The sequence below is a fragment of the Tenrec ecaudatus genome, chromosome 13 (genome assembly GCF_050624435.1).
Source record: "Tenrec ecaudatus isolate mTenEca1 chromosome 13, mTenEca1.hap1, whole genome shotgun sequence".
Lineage (NCBI taxonomy): Eukaryota > Metazoa > Chordata > Mammalia > Afrosoricida > Tenrecidae > Tenrec > Tenrec ecaudatus.
This window is the reverse complement of record NC_134542.1, coordinates 49058383-49077627: the sequence shown is the minus strand read 5'-3', so window position 1 is coordinate 49077627 and position 19245 is coordinate 49058383. Positions and strand designations below refer to the sequence as shown.

The following is a 19245-nucleotide window of genomic DNA, read 5'->3' as shown; positions in this document are numbered from 1 at the left end:
AATATCCCCGAAAAACCAAACTTCAAACTCACTTCCCTTGAGTCAAATTTGCATCATAGCGACCTTAAGGGCAGGGTAGAACTCCCCCTGTGGGTTCCCGAGACTAACTCTTTACAGGGGTAGAAAGCCTCATCTTTCCCCTACAGAGCAACTGGTGGTGACCACGAGGTTAGCAGCCCAACATAACCATTATACCACCAAGGCTCCTTAATATCCCTGAAAGGTAACCCTTCTTTTGACCTGTAACAATTGAGATTAATTCTACTTGTTCTTGAACTTGTTGTAAATGGAAATTTACGATATGTTAATTTTATCAAAAAGGCATTTTCATGATGGTTTGGGTTTAATTGTGCCTTAAAACTAAGGGAAATACCATAGAAATGGAACAAACACTGTTACTCCGGAGTGAATATTGGTACACTGCCCAGACAACCTGCTTCAGGCTGAAGTACCCCTTGCTCCAACTTAGGTGAGTCTCTCTCGGAACAACATGACGTCAGCTCAGCTGAAGGAAGAGTGACTCCCCAGAGCGTGCCCCTATGCTGGTGGTAGTGTGCCTCTAGTAACTTGTTTGTAGGATAGTCTCAGCTCCCGAGTGCCTCTTCAAGTCACCCGAGGCTTTTGTTGGATGGTTGCACGGCACTACTACTCTCTGCCCTGCTTCCTTCACTGCCCGCAAGCGATCATCCCAAGCAGCCCCCCAGTACAGTTCCTATTCCCTGATCTTTCCGAGTCTACTTCCTGGAAAAGCCAACCTACAACTCGGGCCTTCTAAGTTCAGTCTCCTCATTCATGTTACTGATGAGGACACTGAAGTCCTATAAAGCCAAATGCCAGGGCTTCTTACACAACTATGGAACATAGCTTCATAATCAGTAAACAAACCTCCCATGTCTATTCTGCAGGTAGTTTATTTCAGATGAACCATGCACACTGAGATGAATGCAGTATGAACATGATTACCTATTCAGGGATGCATAGTATGTCTGGGGCGAAGCCGAGAGTTATGTTCCAATTTTGTGCTTCACAGTAGGCCATGCTGCCTCCTGGCTAGCAGAGTTAGGTATCTATGAGTTTTAAAATGCCTTCATATTAACATGACACATACACCTTCACCTGCAGTGGTAACCCCAATAAATAGGTTATCAGGAGTAGGTTGAAACTTTTATGTGGGTGCACTTTGAACAGTGTTTGAAAAATACAGAAATCAGTGTAAAGTTCACTTGCATTTAAAAATACATATACTATTTAGGAAAACTTAAGTCATAAAACTCACTTCTTAAACTTAACTGAATATTCCTAATCACACTAAAGGGTGAGGTTTCATGCATAGAAGTTGTGTATTATATTTTAATTACTGATTTATTTTTTAAAATTCTTGAATGGAGATTATAGAATAAAAATTAGTGATTTGGTTATTTAGCTACCAAACTAGCTGTATAATTTTAAAATTATGTAGGTGTAAACCATCTCAGACTTAGCAGATGATAACATGTTTTGGGAATGCAGTTTGTCACAGTTAATCCAACCATCATCCAGAACTACTTGTTGAAATTGGTTTTTGTTAGATTACTTCAAAAATGTTCATTTCAGTTATAAGAACAAATTCATGGACTTGCAGCAAAATTGGAGACATTTAAAACCTGTCTAGTTCTGTATTATTTATATATTTTAACATAATAAGCATTTTTCTAGTTTTTTAATTCAGAAAAATACTTCTAATCTTAGAATTAGACAGTCCAAATGAAGGAATCATTCTTTTTACATCTACATCATAAACTATTGGTATTAAAAATAAAATGACTCCTTCCATAGTCATCAATAAATGCAAGGATACCAATTGCACAAATTGACTGAAACTCATTATGTTACTTGTAGAGAAATAATGTTGTTGTACTTGTCTTTCCTGAAAGTTAAATTTACTAAGTATTTGACTAGAATATACTGGAGATTGTGGAAATCCTTTTTTGACTTGTTCATAAAATTTATTGAAGATTACTTATACATATAATTCGATTCACATAGTGTAATACAACGTATCAGTTAATTTGTCTCAGTTACTGACAGCCTTGCATTCATGATAGGCTATAGAAGCAGTGACTCTTTTCATATACCAATAGCGTATTCTCTAGATGTACATAGAATGTTTCCTCCTTTGGACTTTTAGTTCTAAGATTAGAAATAACTGAAAAGTTAGAAGAACTGCTGCTATTTTATGTATCTTACACTAAAAACAATTATTTTCCTGACAAAGAAGTAATTTAAACTTTTTGAACTGGGTTTTAAGTGTAGGCAAAATGATCACTCCATTTTAGGAGGAATACAGTACAGTTTTTGTTTCCTTAAAATCAGAACAAGGAAAATGATTTTTTTTTTAAAGAAAAGAAAAGAAAGAAAATCCAGGTAAATAAAACCCATTTGAAAATTCCAGCAAAAACAAAAAATCAGAACAAGGTCTGAACTAGAAGTAAGAAGTCAAATTTTAAATCCCAAGAATTTGTAAATAAGAGACTTGGACAAATGTTTAAAACATGTTAATCTTTCTGAGATTTTCTTTTCCATCTAAAGTGAGAATAATGATTTGATGATCAAGGGAAATAATTATGTCTTAAAGCATCTTAAATATTGTCATATGCCGCATATATGAATTTTTTTCAACTTGGGACTTGAATGTGAATATGCAGTGATATCAAATGAGAAATTGAGCTATTCTGTTTTGAAGATGTAAGTTAAAACCAAAACCAAACTCACTGCCATTGAGTCAGTTCTGATCCATCTCAATGCTACAGGGCAGACTGGTACTGTCCCTGTGAGTTTTTAAGACTGTAACTTTGTAAGGGAGTTGAAAGCCTCCTTTCTCCCTTGGAATGGCTGGTGGTTTTGAACTGCTGACCTTGGGACTAGCAGCCCAACATGGAACCCATTAAGACTTGCTTATTTGTGGAACTACAGAACTGTGAAAAGTTAAGGGGAGAGTTGATAGTATCATTCTCGTGGTTTTGAGCCAAGCCTGGATTTTGTTCTACTGTAAAGGTCCTTTAGAGCCACGACAGCCATACTTATTTCCGAGTAAGCACAGGGACTTTTGAAGCAGTTATCCTAAATGCTCACAAGTAATAGAGCTCTGGTGAAGAAAATGTCAGACAAATGTCTCTGTGTTGCTGCTGTGCCTGGGCAGGCTTACTCACCCATATGGAGAAAAATATGCTATGTCTATTTAAGAAACCATCCATATTTTCATATTTCACCTGAATTGTAAGGACAAACTACCTTAGTTTTCAGACTCATGTTTGTGTGCCAAAGTATTTATCCATAGGTCACCCACCCCTTTCCCTTGAAAAGAGAGACTTTAACATAATCATAAATTAATTTTTGTCAACCAGATATTTGCTGTAATTGCTAGGATATATACTGAGTTTTTAATTTATTTATTTTTAATCTGAAATTTCCAGAAAAGCGATGCTTATCTAAAGTATAAATATTTTAATGCCATTTTAGTTTTGTAATAATTGTTCTTGAGACTTGGCAACTGGACTGAAGAGTCAGGTTTTAATAATTGATAATTAACATAAATTGTAAGTTTCTACTTGTAAAATAATAGTTTTCTTTTCTTCTCTTGTCGCCACTAGATTTGTTCAGTACAATTTCTCAATGTCTCTGGCGAGAAGCACCAGCAATAGGTTGTAGTGTTTGCGACGCTCCAGATGGTGGAGCAGTTGCTGGTTCAAATGCTAGCTGCTGCACAGCGCCTGATCCACAGAAGTTTTCTCGCCAGGACACAGGGTCATATGATGAAATGAACTCTTGAGATACAATTCCTTTCTCTGAGGAACACACTGTATTTCATGAATTTGTGAAACATGCTTATGCGTGTTACCTGTCTTTGTCTTTAGTAGGGAATTACAGAGCATTGCCTATCTAAAAAATTTACCTTAAAATTGTAATTTTTGAAATATTTTGAAGCAATATTGTGTCCCTTTTTTTTGCTTTAATGTAATTTTTACATTACGATCCCTAGGGTTCATTTTCACTTTTAGCATTTAGTTTATTCATTAGGCTGAAACGCATGTTCAGTTACTATTTACTAATATGTTTAAAGTGACAAAAAGTTAGTGTCCATGAAATGCTTTGAACTGTTTAAAGCAGAAGCTTCTTGTAGCCTTATAAAGTGTTAGCCTCGTCTTCATCTTACCATCACCCTCCCCTTAAAGGTGATAGTGCAATCATTTATTCAGGACCATCAAGCAAGCCATTGACAGAATTAGTACTAGAACTTGGAGCTCCAGGGCTGCCTTTGCTTAGTGATACCAACTTTAGGTCAGGTGGCTAGCTCTTTGGAGAATAGAAATAGAATCAGTTGACCTTGGCATTTTGGAAAAGTGGTTGGTTGAATGCCGAATTGTTTTTAAAGGGACAAACATGAAGTAATTAAATTAGAAAGAAATATCTCCAGCATTTCTGTCCTGTGTTTTGAACAAACTTTGCTAGGGGAAATTGCTGTTGGACGCAATAGAGTTGTGATGTAACAGAATATTAAGGATAGTTATCTGGAAACTTCGTGTAAAATCATGGAATACGTCTGTAAAACAGTCACCTAGGTGTATATAGACGCTTACACTTTCATCTGTTTGAGGTACCTCTCTTTTGGGTAACAAGTCTATCATGGAAATAACATTTTGAGGCAGTATACCAAATGTGGACGTTACTTGCAGAGAGAATCTAGTAAACTCTACCAGTACTGTGAGCTCACTCATGACAATTGAATCAATTCCTCCCTGATTCACTTAGCCATAGGGCTTACAGTAATAAGTGCATGGTAAGACAGTTTGACGGATCATCAACTGTAGATTTAATTAGACCTAGCTGAGTTCTGGCAGTGGCTTCTTTGTGGGTCTTTATAACTTCTTCTTAAATTATATTAATTTAAGATACACGCATTCAACCCTGTTGAGTTGAAGGATAGCCAAGAAGGATTGCTCATAGTGTTGGGTCGTCATTGCTCATTAGAAGTGTGAAGCGGCTGTCCTGTTCCCTGGTTACTCTGCTTTCCTTGCCATCGACCTCACTCCCAGCTGCGGTATTCTCTGACAGTGATGCTTGAGCATTGATAAACTGAAGTTTCACAACATGAGTGATATGTTTTACTATTGTTATATTCCCCTACTGATCCATGTGTGGGTAAAGAACAGAGGGTGACAGAGACTCAAAGAGTACCAATCTGCTTAAATGTTTATTTCTGTGACTAAGATTTAGAAAACATTTTTATATGGAATGAGAACCTTTCATAAATATGCTGTTATGGATTGATTTGTGTCTTCTCAAAATAAATACTAACCTCCATGCCTGTGATTATAATCCCATTTGAGAATAGGTTGTCTTTGCTATGTTAATGAAACAGGATTAGTGTAAAGTATTTTTTTTTTACATATAAAAGAGATTGAATAAACAAACAAAAACAGCGGAGATGGGGAAAGAAAGATGTTACAGTGGCTATTGCCTAGCTGCAGAACCCAGAATCACAAGAACCTTTCTTCCTCAGCTGACAAAGAAAAAGCTTTCCCCTGGAGCTGGCACCCTGGATTCAGACCTCTAGCCTCTTAACCGAGAAATGACATTTCTGTTTGTTACAGCCACCTACTTAGAGTTCTATGATAGCCACACTATCTAAGACTGAATTTGGCACTGAGTTATGGGGTAATACTTTCCATGATACCTGGAATATGAAAGCAGTTTTAGAATTGAGTCATGGATAGGGGCCACAAGAGTTTTAAGCAGCCCCATAGAAAAAGCCTAGATTGCCTCGAAGAGACTGTTGGTAGAATTATGGATATGCATGGCAGTTCTAGTGAGTGCTCAGAGGGAAATGAGAGCTATAGAGAACATTTCTGTCAGCTTAGAGAATATATGGTACCAGGAGCAGAATGTTGCTAGAAATTCTGGTATAAACTGCTTGTGGTAAGGCTTCTGTAAGAAAATGGTGACCGTGTTATTGGACAGTGTAGAGGAAGTTGACCTGCTAGGGCCTCGTTGGTGGGATGACCACTCAAACAGACAAGGCGAATCGAGCCATCCAAAGCCAAGGGAGCTGAGTTGCCATCCCAGAGGGCTCTGGAAGCAGAGCCACAGCCCAGGGTTGAGGATGCCTCCACCCAGAATCCAGAGGGTATGACCAACACCCTGCATCTGGATGATCTTTTCAAGGAATGGCTATTTTCAAATCCAGTGTCATTTATTCTGCTTTCTTCTTTCCCTCCAATACCTCATGTTTATGAAGGGAATGTTTATCTTGAGCCTGCTCTGGCATTGCACTTTGGAGACATACAGCTTGTAGTATATATTCACAGATTCATCTATGAAGTCTTGGAGTTGATTTAAGATTTGGGGGATTAATGAAGAGTGATGTGTTTTGCATATGGCAAAAACATTCATTTTGTGGAGCCACAGGTGCAATGTCAGAAGTCAATATGTTAAATGATAGATGTGATAGTGACCCCATTTCATATCTAAAAGTATAATCATAATTTTATTAGAGTTTTTTTCCTCCCCTCAGGTTTTAATTACAACAAGAACAGCTGCTGATAATTTTAGCACCCAGTATGTTTTAGATAGCAGTGGCCACATAATTTCTCAAAAACCATCACATCTTGGTCAAGGTAAGAAAGTAATTGGTAGCTGCTTTTTAAAAAAACTTTTTCTGTATTAGCTGTTTAACATATTGTTACTCTTTGAATCAAAATTTATTGCTTTAAAACCTGCAGGAGCATTTATTTTACTGTATTTGGCCACTTGGGTTCCATAGACATTTCAAGAGCTTGACTACTAGCCAAAAGATTGAGGTTCAGAACCATCCAGAGGCACCCTGGGGGACAGGCCTAGTGACCTACTTCTGAGCCTGTGATCTACATTGCACACATATGGTCAATATGAGTTGAAATGGACTCAGAGGCAAGTAACAATAACATCATCTTTGTCTATGATAGATAATATTTCATTAGAATATCTGAATCAATACTGACTAGGTAGTCATGGAATAAAACATACCATGAAAATATTATGACTAAATAAGTAAAATGCATTCATTTATAAGTGGAAAACTTTATTTGCACTGATCGAATAGTGTATCCATCACACAGTTTTAAATTATCAGCTCATTGTTAATGTTTCATCTAGCACTGTTAACACTTTTTCCCTTTATGTATTATTTTGTGGCAAGTAAATTAAATATCTTGATTATGATCTCTACTTGTCATTTAGCCCCAGGCTTTTATACACTTGGAACGCTTATTGGGATCCTGTATTTTTAAGTTCTTCAAATAATTATTAAAAAATTAAATCTTAAAATTAAAATCTCTTTAGACTTAAGTTTTACATAATTCCTATAATTTTTTTTCATACTGGTAAATGTTAGTAATGATTAAGCAAATATTTAAGGAGCCCTTGTGGTGTACTGACATAGTGGTTACAAGTTGGGCTGCTAACCACATGGTGAGCAGTTTGAAACCACCAGGGAGAAAGATGGGGCTTTCTATTCATGTAAAGAGGTAAAATCTCAAAAACTCATAAGGGCAGTTTTATGAGTCAGCATCCATTCAATGATGGAGGGCTTGGGGGTTGTTCGGTGACGTACTGGTTGTATGTTGGGCTGATAGACACAGGTCAGTTATTCAAAACCACTAGCTGTTCTGGAAAAAGGAGACTTTCTATTCCCATAAAGAGTTACATTGTCAGAAACCCATAAGGGCAATTCTACTTGGTCCTTTGCATTGCTATTAGCCAGAATTGACTCGATTTCAGCGAGTTGGAGTTGTGGAAGTGAATATTAAAGGTATGATCACTACAGCCATTTTCAAAAGCATTTTAAGGTCTGAAAGGGGCCTTGTTTTGTTTTTGTCTATGTGGGTGTGTTTTTTAACTATTTCAGCTGTGTCTAATATGGTTGTCATCATAGTTCAGCAAAGTACTGCATTTTTCCTGTAGTCTCTTCCCTTCCGTTCTAATGTAAGTTACTGCATTTCCTTTATTCAAAGGACTTGTTTTTGTTTATTGAAACTTATATTATTTTTGTATCTTAATTTTTGTACTAAATTCTCTCATTCTCTCTCAACTCTCATTCTCTTCAACTTAGTTACTGTTTATTTTGACCATTAGGAGTTAATGTTTTTGTGTCCGTATAGGGAAAGAAGTTAATAGAAATGCCTAAAAAAACAAAGACATTAACTTTTTTTTCTCAATGAAATAAGCTAAATTCTGGTTTACCTTATTATTAGTTTTTCCTCTTAATAATATTTAATATATTGTTGTAATATTTTATATATTCTAATTGAAAAACAGACTGTGATTATTTTATTACAGTGAAGGGTAACATAAAAACATTTTTTAATGAGGCTCCTCTCCAGCAATGTTATGCCCCCACTTCTTAGGAGTTCAAATTAGGAGACCATTAGGAGTGCTATCCAGTAGCGTACTTTGAAGTAATCTAGTCACCTTATAAAACTTAAATGTACTTATTTTTATCTTAGTCGCAGCCAGACTAATCTGGATAGCCAGTGGCTCTGCGTTACTCGTCCTTCTGCTTCTCTGTATTCATCTCCATGGGAACTGTGCAATGACAGTCCTGAAATAAGGAATCCTGATCTTTGCCCTTTTAGTGGCTGGTTTTTCTGTTCCTGCTGACCTCATTCTTGTACCTTTAGTAAGTGAGATCAGGTAGGCTTATAAGAATATTTCTTAAGTCAACAAATGAACCTTATTTTGTTTAGTGTATTCCTTTTATCTAGGAATCAATGTATTTATAAGATCAGTTGTTATGAAACCATAATTACCTTTCATAACTTACTTTTTCCTCTCAACTATAGTTACTTGCCTGGAAAAGCAACAAAATGCCAAGCTCTCAATTGAGAAAATTTGCTCTATGTGGGCATATTATAGAAATCCAAAACACTTTCAGAAGCCTTCCACATTTATATTGCCTTAGTGCTGATATTTTTGAGTGATTAAATCGCAGACTCATATTTCACCAGCTGTCATTCAGCTTCCATTTAAATATTTTCTGTGTAAGATAAAACTACAGATCCACCATCCTAATTTTTACCTGTGCATTTAAGGTTCTTGTAGGTTAATTTTGACTGCAGTGTGAACATCCTTGATTAGCAGTTACTCTATACCATGTCATAGGATGACACCTGCAAAGAGCCAACTGTAGGACAACTTACAGCAAAATCCAATTGAGCGCTGGAAAATTTGTTACTTCTTTAAAAAACATACTGTAAATTGTTAAAAATAGTTTATTAGAAATTCCAGTTCTATTTTTCCTGTGTGTAGGTGTTTGTTATATGGATTAATTTAGCTCTTTAAAATTATTTCTGTTACCAGTTTATCATTTTAACTTACCCTTATGTTTAGTTCATTTCTACTCTTAGTATTTTAAAAACTAACAAGAAATGTTAAAATGTATCTGTTTTAAAAAGTCTACTACCAAGAACTCTGACTATGTTATTTGTGTTAGTCATCTCCTTTGCTACCATCACTTATATTCCCTTTACCCTAGATAATCAGCACTAAGCTTTCTAAATTGATGTACTCTTCTGGGCAAATACGTTTAACACCTCCTTGTACTTTTGCCTGAGGGATTTCTCAGATATCAAAAATAGTATATTTAAAGTACTCTGATCAAGGGATTTCCTTTCCCTACCACGTTATTAAATCAGAGCATCATGTTCTTTATAAATCCCTGCTATGTGATTGTGCATGTATTGAAAGATCTTTCCATCTTAATGTAAGAGTGAAACGTCTATTAAATAGTTTAAGAAAACTTTCTGATACATTCAAGCAACCGTACTTCTTTACATTAGGAATATAAATAGCTGTCTTATAAATGGCATAGCATAGGGTCATGTAAAAATATAACAGGGAACATATTACAAGACTGCAGTTTAATTCTGGTGTTTATAGAATGTGCTAAAGTTAGAGAGCTGAGCAGTTCTCTTGTAAAATATGATAGTATCCTGGGGCCTCCTCCATATTGGCCAATATTACTTGCTGTTATCCCCTGCATCCCCCAGATAAGCATTTTTTTTATCAAAAAACTCATTTCTCTTGATGTTTTATTCAAGTATAGAACTCTTGACTAGTAATTATCCTTTTGCCTTGAGAAAATATTTTTAGCTACTGATGCATTAAATTGTTAGTAATATAGCTTAGGTATAGTCTTCAGGTTACAAATGTCTAACCTAGGAACAACCCATAGAAATCACTAAAGATTATTATACCCATAAAGCCTATTAAATAAAAAATTGGTGGTATAAACAATTGTTCATAATAGCAAGTGCCATTTTGTGACTCATGAAAACACTGTTATTACGGTATTATCATGTTAAATGCTTTTGTTTATCTGGAAGTATTTGATGATTTGTGCGCAGAAGGGTACACTGCCTATTATATACCAATACAAACACTTGATTGATTGTGAGATTATGTTCCAATTTAAGATGGATCAGAACTTGTTCTTAGTCTGGGGACTGCCTCAAGTATGATCCTTGATGTGATTTAAAAATCAACAAATACCTTTTCTTAAACACATTTATATTTTGCTTTTTCGATTTCTCCCTTCATCTGCCCATAGCTATTATAGTTACATGTCTTCAAGGTGGTTCTGATTCATGGCAGCTCTGTGTACAACAGAAAACACTGTCTAGTCCTGTGCCATCCTCAAAACTGTTCCCATGTTTGAGCTCAGTGATACAGCCACTGTGTCAATCCATCTTATTGAAGGTCTTCCTCCTTTCTCTGCCCTGCTACTTTACCAAGCATGATGGGGACTGGTTTCTCCTAACATGTTCAAAGTACATGTGGCGAATTCTCGACACAGCATTCTGGCTTTACTTCTTCCAAGACAGATTTGTTTGTTCTTTTGTATAATTATAGTAGCTGGCATTTATGTATCCCTCAGGAACTCACAAATTATTAGAGAATACAATTATATGTGAGTATATAAATAATGACAGTGAATCTTACCAACTGCCTAGGAATAGATTAAAGAGTTTTTGTTCTTTAGTTTAAAGGTAGTAGATTTTGAAGATTGTAGGTAAGGAAATTTTCAGTAAGGAAACAGTGGATGTAGATTTCAAGAGCTGTTTTCGCTGTAGTAGTTATAATTTTCCTATAATTAAAAAAATAGTGTTTTCCTTTAAATCTACTGAAGAGCTATTTGGCAATTAACTTTTCATGTAAGCTCAATAAAGAGACAGCCCTTTTTAGATGGGAAGGAAATGGTGGCTACTTCCATGTCCAAAATCATTAAAGGAGACTGGTAGCACATGTGGCCAGAGAAGTGGTTGTTATAGACAGGGGAACTTGTATGGCACTAGAAAAGCCTAACTGAATGTTTTATAGACGCATGGGCTGACATGGGAGATTGGAACATGGAATTCTCAAACACAGAACTAGCCTATCCTACATGCCAAAAATTCCTATCCAGACTTCTGCTGTTTAAGCAACAATGAAGAATGTTGGAACTTGGCTGGGAAAAAGTAAGATATGAAAATCTTGCAGTGCTTTGATGATCCCCAAAGCCCTACTAGAGGATGAGGCCTGATTGTATCTGCAAGGCATTTGAAACTAGAAGGGAACTAAAATTAAATAAAGAGCTAAGTAGCAAACAATTCAAGGAGAAACAACAGTACTTGCAGTCCCAGAGGGACATGGAAGAGGAGGGCCGGGGTGGGGGAGCAGGGAGCCAACAAACTCAGGGATAAGGGAACAACAAGAGATCTAAAAGTGATGGTGAGGATGGTGTGTAATGCCTGGTGGGATTTGATCAAGTGAAATGTATCCAAGAGGGATTACTGAGAGCTGAACGGAGGGTAAGCATGATAGTGGGACAGGAGGAAGGTGAATGGAAAAAGATAAAAGAAGTAAGAGGCAAAAGCTATTTATAAAGGTATAGCAATAGGCATGTCTATATGTAAATATATTTATAATTAAAGGGATAGAGGCTAATGTACATATGTTAAGTATTAAGATAGCAGATGGACCTGATGCAAGGGGCTTAAGTGGAGAGCAAATGCCTTGAGAATGATTGGGGCAGGGAATGTATGGATGTGCTTTATACAATTGATGTATGTATATGTATGGATTGTGGTAAGAGTTGTATGAGTTCCTAATAAAATGTAAAAGAAGAAAAGAGAAAAAAATGATTAGGGCAAAGACTGTACAGATGTGCTTTATACAATTGATGTATGTATATGTATGAACTGTGAAAAGAATTGTATGAGCCCCAATAAATTGTTAAAATTAAAAAAAAAAAAAGATAGCAGATGGATTTTGCACCTCTACCCAAGGTCTCCCTAAACACAGGAACACTTTGTTCTAATAACCGCCTCCTTGATACTCACCTTCCTGACATGATCACTGAAGACAAAAGGAGTGCATCAGAAAATGTGGTGAAGAAAGCAGATGGTGCTTGGCTATCAAAAGATACAGCGTCTGGGGTCTTAAAGGCTTGAAGTTAAACAAGCAGCCATTTATCAAGGAAGCAACAAAATCCACATGGAAGAAGTACACCACCAGCCTGTGTGTTAATGAGTGTCGATGGGATCAGATGTCAGTTATCAAAAGATCTAAAACAAACAGTTATATCGATGTGAAAGAGGCGGTTTGGAGTTGAAACCCAAAGCCCATCTGTAGACAGTTGGACATCCTTCCGCAGAAGGGTTACAAGGAAGGGATGATTCAACCAGGGTACAGTATAGCACTAATGAAACACCCAACGTTCCTTTAGTTCCTGGATGTTTCTTCCCCCCTACTACCATGACTCAATTCTACCTTACAAATCCAGCTAGACCGGAGTACACATTGATACATATGAGAGCAGAGCTCTTGACACATAGAATGACTAGGGAAGAGAGTTGCCTCAAGTAGAGCCTATCATGCTGTTGTCAATGGAGCAGAGCTTTTAGAACCTTTAGCTGCTGAGGGAACTGAACTGAGCAGGAAGAGCTGCAAACAGCCACTGATAATTGAAAAATGTAATAATGTACAAGGTATGAGTCTAGGAAAATTGGAACTTATCAAAAATGAAGTGGAATACAGAAAGATCGATATCCTAGATATTAGTGAGCTGAAACAGACTGGTATAGGCCATTTTGAGTTAGATAATATGATGGCAATAATAAATTCAAGAGGAATGGCATCACATTCATCGTCAAAATGAACATTTCAAGAGCTCTCTTAAAGGACAGTGCCATCTACAGTTGAATAATCTCTATCCTGGCCTGCAAGGAAGACCAGTGAATGCAACTATTACTCATAGTTTTGCACCAGCCACTAAAGTCAATAGTGAGGAAACTGAATAATTCTTCCAACTTCTTCAGGCTGAAATTGATAAAACATATCCTCAAAATGCAGTTAATTACTTTGTAATTGGAATGCAAAAGCTGGAACCAGAGAAAGGATCTGTACTTGGAAAATAATGGCCTTGGTCATAGTGATGCAAATGGAGCTCACATGATAGAAGTTTGAAATACAAACAACTAATTCATTGCAAGTATATATTTTTAATAATATAAACTATACATGTGGATCTCGCTAGATGGAATACACAGAAGTTAAGAATAGATTTGATGCATTGAACACTACTGAATGAAGACCAGAGGATTATGGGGTGACACCAAGAACATCATACATGAATAAAGATAAAGGTCATTACAAAGACAAAAAAGAAAAAGATCAAAGTGGATGTCAAACGAGACTGAAACTTTCTCTTGGCTATAGAGTAGCTAAAGCAAATAGAAGAAATGATTCAATAAAAGAACTGATCAGAACATTCCCAAAGGCAGCCCAAGAAGACATAGCATTATAACGAACTGTGCAAAGGTCTGGGATTAGAAAACCAAAATAGGAAGAGCATGTCAGCACATGTCAAGCTGAAAGAACTAAAGACAAAATTCAAGCTCAAGCGCTACATTTTGAGGATGGCTTAGGACCTAGCAGTGTTTCCTTCTGTGTTGTACGAAAGGTAACCGAATAGGAGCCGACTCAATAGCACCTATCTACAATGACAGCAAAGAGCAGGGCTTCAAATTAGTTTACTTGTGGCTGACGAAGTGAAACCAGAACGGTTCTAAACTTGAAAAATTGGGGGGAAATTTCAGTTAGAAACTCTGGAATGGAGCCTTAGAAGAATCGAGGTGAGCCCTTTCAGTGTCGGATACGTGAGATGGGATTATTGACAGGACTAAGGAGAGTGATAACACATTCTCCGGTGGTGCTCTCTTCCAGTGGGACATTACCATTTCTAATTCTGCTTAGATTTCTACGTGTGGAAGAATGTGCTATGCAACACATGTATGGCCTTTTTATTCTAGGATAGAGACGTTAACTTTCTAGCAGCGTTTTGTCCACAACGTTTCCCTATCTAGCCATTGTTTCATTTCACCCAAATTTAAAATTAAAGGTTTTTTTCTTAGATTTCTTGGCCGTGACTAACTTAAGAAGGAAAGAAGAGGTTCAAAGACCTGAAAAATAACACAAATATAGGAGAGTTAATGGAATTACACGACTGTAAGCTTTTGCTCTGTGGGGAGTAGAATTGTCTTTAAGGTAATCAAGGAGGAGTGATAATTCAATAATTCATAATTATAATCTCTAGAGTAACAACTTAAAACAATAGAAAGCATTGCTAAAATGCCAGTAAAGTGAATAGGAATGAGATAGAGTTCAGTGAGAGGGTTTGTTTGGAGGTTGTGAAAACACAGATGAAGTTAGAAAATCATAGTTCAAATGTAAGGTTATGCAGGGATTTTTTATGTCTTGCTAAGGAGTGTATACTTTATCTTGAAATTAATGATGAACCATTGAAAACTTTTAGGCAGATGATTAATTTCATGCTGTATGCATAATTAACTGGTAGATCCATATAGCTCCACAAGTTACATCTTCCTATAACAGATGCTATTTTGAACTAAGGTTTGAGATACTTGGGATTTGAAAAAAATTTTTGGTATAAAAAATAGAGTCCTAAATGACATACAATATTGTGAGTAAAAGTACAGGGAAGAATCAATTAAATTTAGAGCTTTTGCCTTTGGAAACTGCCTGGCAGAAGTGTTAACCAAAAAAGGAGGGGAGGTGACTGGGGACAGCCACATAGTGATTTTCAGTAAGCCTTTGTAGATAGCCTTAAAAGAGTTTTAGGTTCAGGTATTTGAGAAACTTCAAAAAGTGTGTGGAACAATTCTCTTGTAATTCTCATTTTGTATGTTAATCAGGTTTCAGGTTCAGATTTTGTCATTCTTTCCAGCTGTTCTGCAGTTAGATTAAAACTCTTGGAAATCCTATAGAGGGGTGTTGGAAATTGGAATTGACCAGATGGCAATGGGTTTGGTTTAGGGGGGTGTCTTGTTTTCAGCAATGGAGGCACTTGGCATACTTGCTCTGTGTGCTGAATGTACATATTCATTGATCTCTGTCAACTTTTGTCCCCAAACTTGGCAGTAGCCTTTTACTTCCCTCTTACAGAAAAGTAACAGCATCAAGGTATACTAAGAACTTGAATCTTGCGTGTAGAAGTGACATGTGCATGTAAACCAAGGATATACCCTACATGAACACAGAAGAGGGCACATAGCACACAAATTGCTAGAATCTAAATATTCTGACATAGGACCTGCCCTAGAGAAAAGAAGCCGAAAAACATTACAGTGTAGTGAATTACTTAATTCTCATTGCTTCCACAAAAAATCTGGATGTTGCTGTTATTTTCCTATGCTTGTGATTGGTTTCTTCCCCTTCCCCTACTGTATGTATGTGTGTGTGGTTTTATTGGTCTCTATTCCTCCTCTATTTCTGTGTTGGTTTGAATGTGACTTTCATTAATCCCCTCTGAACAGAGTCCAGGAATATGCATAGCCTTGCTGTTAGACAGGGAGCTTTGTAAAGTTAATTCTGGCAGATGTAGTTGGGTTAAAAGGTAATATCTTGATTGAACAAGTTACGTGATATGTGAAGTGTATGCCAATAAAGCTATTTTTAGAAAGCACGGATGTTGTGGTTAGTGGCTGCCATCAAATTGGTTACAGTTCATAGTGACCATACATATAACAGAAGGAAGCACTGCCTGGCCCTGTGCTATCTTCACAATTGTCATGGTTGAGCCCATTGTTGCAGCCATTATGAAATCCATCTTGTTGAGGGTTTTCCTCTTATTTATTGACCATCCACTTTACCATGCATGATGTTTTTTCCGGTGACTGGTTCCTCTTGATAGTATGTATGAAGTATATGAAATGAAATCTCACCATCCTCACTTCTATAGAGTAACCTGAAACTGCTTCTTTCAAGACGTATTGTGTCTTATGATAGTCCATGGTACTTTCAAATATTCTTAGTCAACACCATAAATCAAATGCATTAATTCCTCTCTAGCCTCCCATATTCCTTGTCCACTTGTTGGATTTCTTGACTGGTAATCTACACTAAAGGCCACCATCTTAAGTCCTATAGGACTTGTTTTCAACAAGCAAGGATTTATCATTTACATATTACAGGTTGTTATTGAGCCTTTCTCCACTTCTGATGCAATGACCTTCTTTGTATACTGTTTGAATAGCATCCATATTAAGTATGGTGAAAGCATGCCACCCTGGTGCACACTGTCCCTTATTTCACTAAGTATCTCTGCCTTCTGCTCAAACTATTGCCTCTTGATTTGTTCAGCTTCTGTATGAGCACAATTAATTATTTCAGAATTTCATTCTTTGCAATGTTACCACTAGTATGTTACGATTTACACAGTCGTTTGTCTTTGCATAGTCAAAACACAAGTACACGTCTTCCTTAGTGCCAAACACTCTTCTGCATTTGATTGAATTTCTGGCAGCTCCTGTCAATGCACTGCTGTAACTCTTTTCAGTTAAGTTCTGCAAGGTTTTACTTGCGTATGATATTAATGATATTGTCCAATAATTGGCACACACATTCTGTTGGGTCTTCTTTTGATTGAGCACAGGTAATGGATTTTTCTGGTCACTTGGCCAGGTAGCTCTCTTCCAAATTTCTTGGCATAGATGAGTGAGTACTTCCAGTACTTGATCAACATGTTGAAGCTTTTCAGTTCATATTCCACTAATTCCTGGAGCCTTGCATTTCAGTAATACTTCCACTGCAGCGCGGACTTCTTTCTTCGTTACCATTGGTCTTAATCACATGCTACCTCTTGAAGTGTTTGAATGTTAACTGATTATTTTTGCACAGTCACTGTTTCCTTTCCATCTATTTTTGATACTTTTGGCATTTTTTCAACCTACTACCCATAGAAGCTTTCAATGTCTCAACTTAAGGCTTGAATTTTTTTTCATTCTTTCAGCTTGAGAAATACTTAGTGTGTGCTTCCTTTTTGGTTTTCTAACCCATTATAATACTCCCGTCTTTTCAAGCCACTCTTTAAAATTTTCTTTTCAACTCTTTTCCTTAATCATTTCTTCCCTTTGAAAATTTCTGTTCAACTCTTTTCTTTCATCATTTCCCCTATTCACTTTCATTGCTCTGGGTTCCATAGCAAGTTTCAGTGTCTGGTTGGGCCTATAAGGTACTCAGAGTTCACTGAGTAGATGGATAGCTTTCTAACAATACTAATAATGTGCATGACACCCTCGTGTGGGTACGACTATCCATGTAGGTTTTTTTTTAATGGCTTACTTGTATTTTATTAGTTTCCTTTTAGAATCCTACAAAGAACCAAAGTTAAAAACCAGAAAGAGAGAGGAACGGAACACTCCCTCCATCCTCCATCCTCTGGGGAACGCTCCCAAGTTTCCTGGTCTCGTCACTGTTGCACCCCCATCCTCACCCACACACATACCCCCACTGCCACACCAAGACCACCCAGGGAAAGACCCAAGCACCAAGCACACTCTGCCCCTCATCCCAGCAAGTTGATCCTGGTTCTAGGAGGCCGTGGTCAAAACTGCTGGCATCCAGGGGGAGCTTCAGGGGGAGGAAGGGGGGTGGCGGGGAGGCCCCAGAGGCCATGGGCAGGGCCAGTCTGTGAAGACCACATTGTTCTCCAGCACAGGGTGCCCTAGACACACGGCTAGACTCAGCACCTCACTTCCAGAGGGCAGCTATACACTCTCGGGCCAGGTAGGACCAGAAATCGAGGCCTCCTTTAAGGGGGCTGGTGCTGGTAGATGCAGTCAGACTTGAAGGGGCAGTAGCCTACCCCCTCCAGAAGAACCGGCATCGAATGTAGCTTGTCCAATCCTTGAAGTTCTGAATGAGCTGCACCTTCTTGGGGCCCTTGCTGACCCAGATTTTGTTGGAGATGATGTAGCTGGAGTAGATGCAGCACTGGGGGCAGGACCTTTTCTGTGCATATGCTACACACTACCACGTTCCAACTGTCATTCTCCTCCTCCTCCTCTTCCTCTTCTTCCTCAAAGTTCAGTCTCTGAAGCAGGGCGATCTCCCTGGCAAGGTTTGACTGGGACAGAGCCGCCTGAGAGTAGTTGTAATTGCTGACGACAGATGAAGGAAGCAGGGATTTCCAGGAACTGCCGCCAACTTCCTCCACCTTGGTGGTTGGAGAGTCCAGGTTAGGCTCGGTGCCCCTCCAGGACCCGGCCAAGTTCCAGCCCACAGCCATGGAGGGCAGGTAGATGGGCTCAGAACACCTGCAGGCCAGCCCCAGGTGGGGCTCCAGCAGGGCCAGCTGTGGCTCTGAGCTGTAGTGGTTCCAGCCCAGAGGGTGGGGGGGCGTTGCTGGGGGGGTCTGATATCAGCACTGATCCCCGTAGAAGCAGAAACCTTGCTGGAAGAACCTGCAGACCTGGGTCACCTTCATAGCATAAGCAAAGTGTTAGCTTGAATCCCAAGGATAGGGCCCAAAGCTGTAGTTCCTATATGGCTGCTGGGAGTGGGGGCTGCTCGCCCCACTCTGGCCAGTGCTGTCAGGCTGGTGCTTAATGAGGGGATTGTTTAGTTTTGCCACCTTACTGCACTTAAAAGGAAGCCAATTCCAAAGCAGAAGGGACTTGGCTGCTACCAAGCAGAAGCGATGGGAACAGAGCTTATCTTTTCGACTTGGGGACTCCATTCTAGGGACCCCAGACAGACTTGCTGGAAGAATGGAGTGCTTCTGGGTGCATGGTGAAGCTGGGCTTGGCAATTCATGGAGCAAGAAAATCAGGCACCTTTTGGCAGGGAACCTTGCTGTCAATTGGGTGGGTCTGGGCACTTATTGGTGGGCAA

General features: G+C 38.2%; 1 protein-coding gene across 1 annotated transcript in view; it reads left to right on the top strand.

Annotated features, from left to right (window-relative positions):
* Positions 1–19245, top strand: part of PMS1 (PMS1 homolog 1, mismatch repair system component) — a 96379-nt gene that overhangs the window by 20421 nt on the left and 56713 nt on the right. The window contains exon 5 of the mRNA XM_075529204.1: positions 6551–6653. Within this exon, the coding sequence (XP_075385319.1) occupies positions 6551–6653 (103 nt within the window). The remainder of the gene's footprint in view (positions 1–6550; positions 6654–19245) is intronic.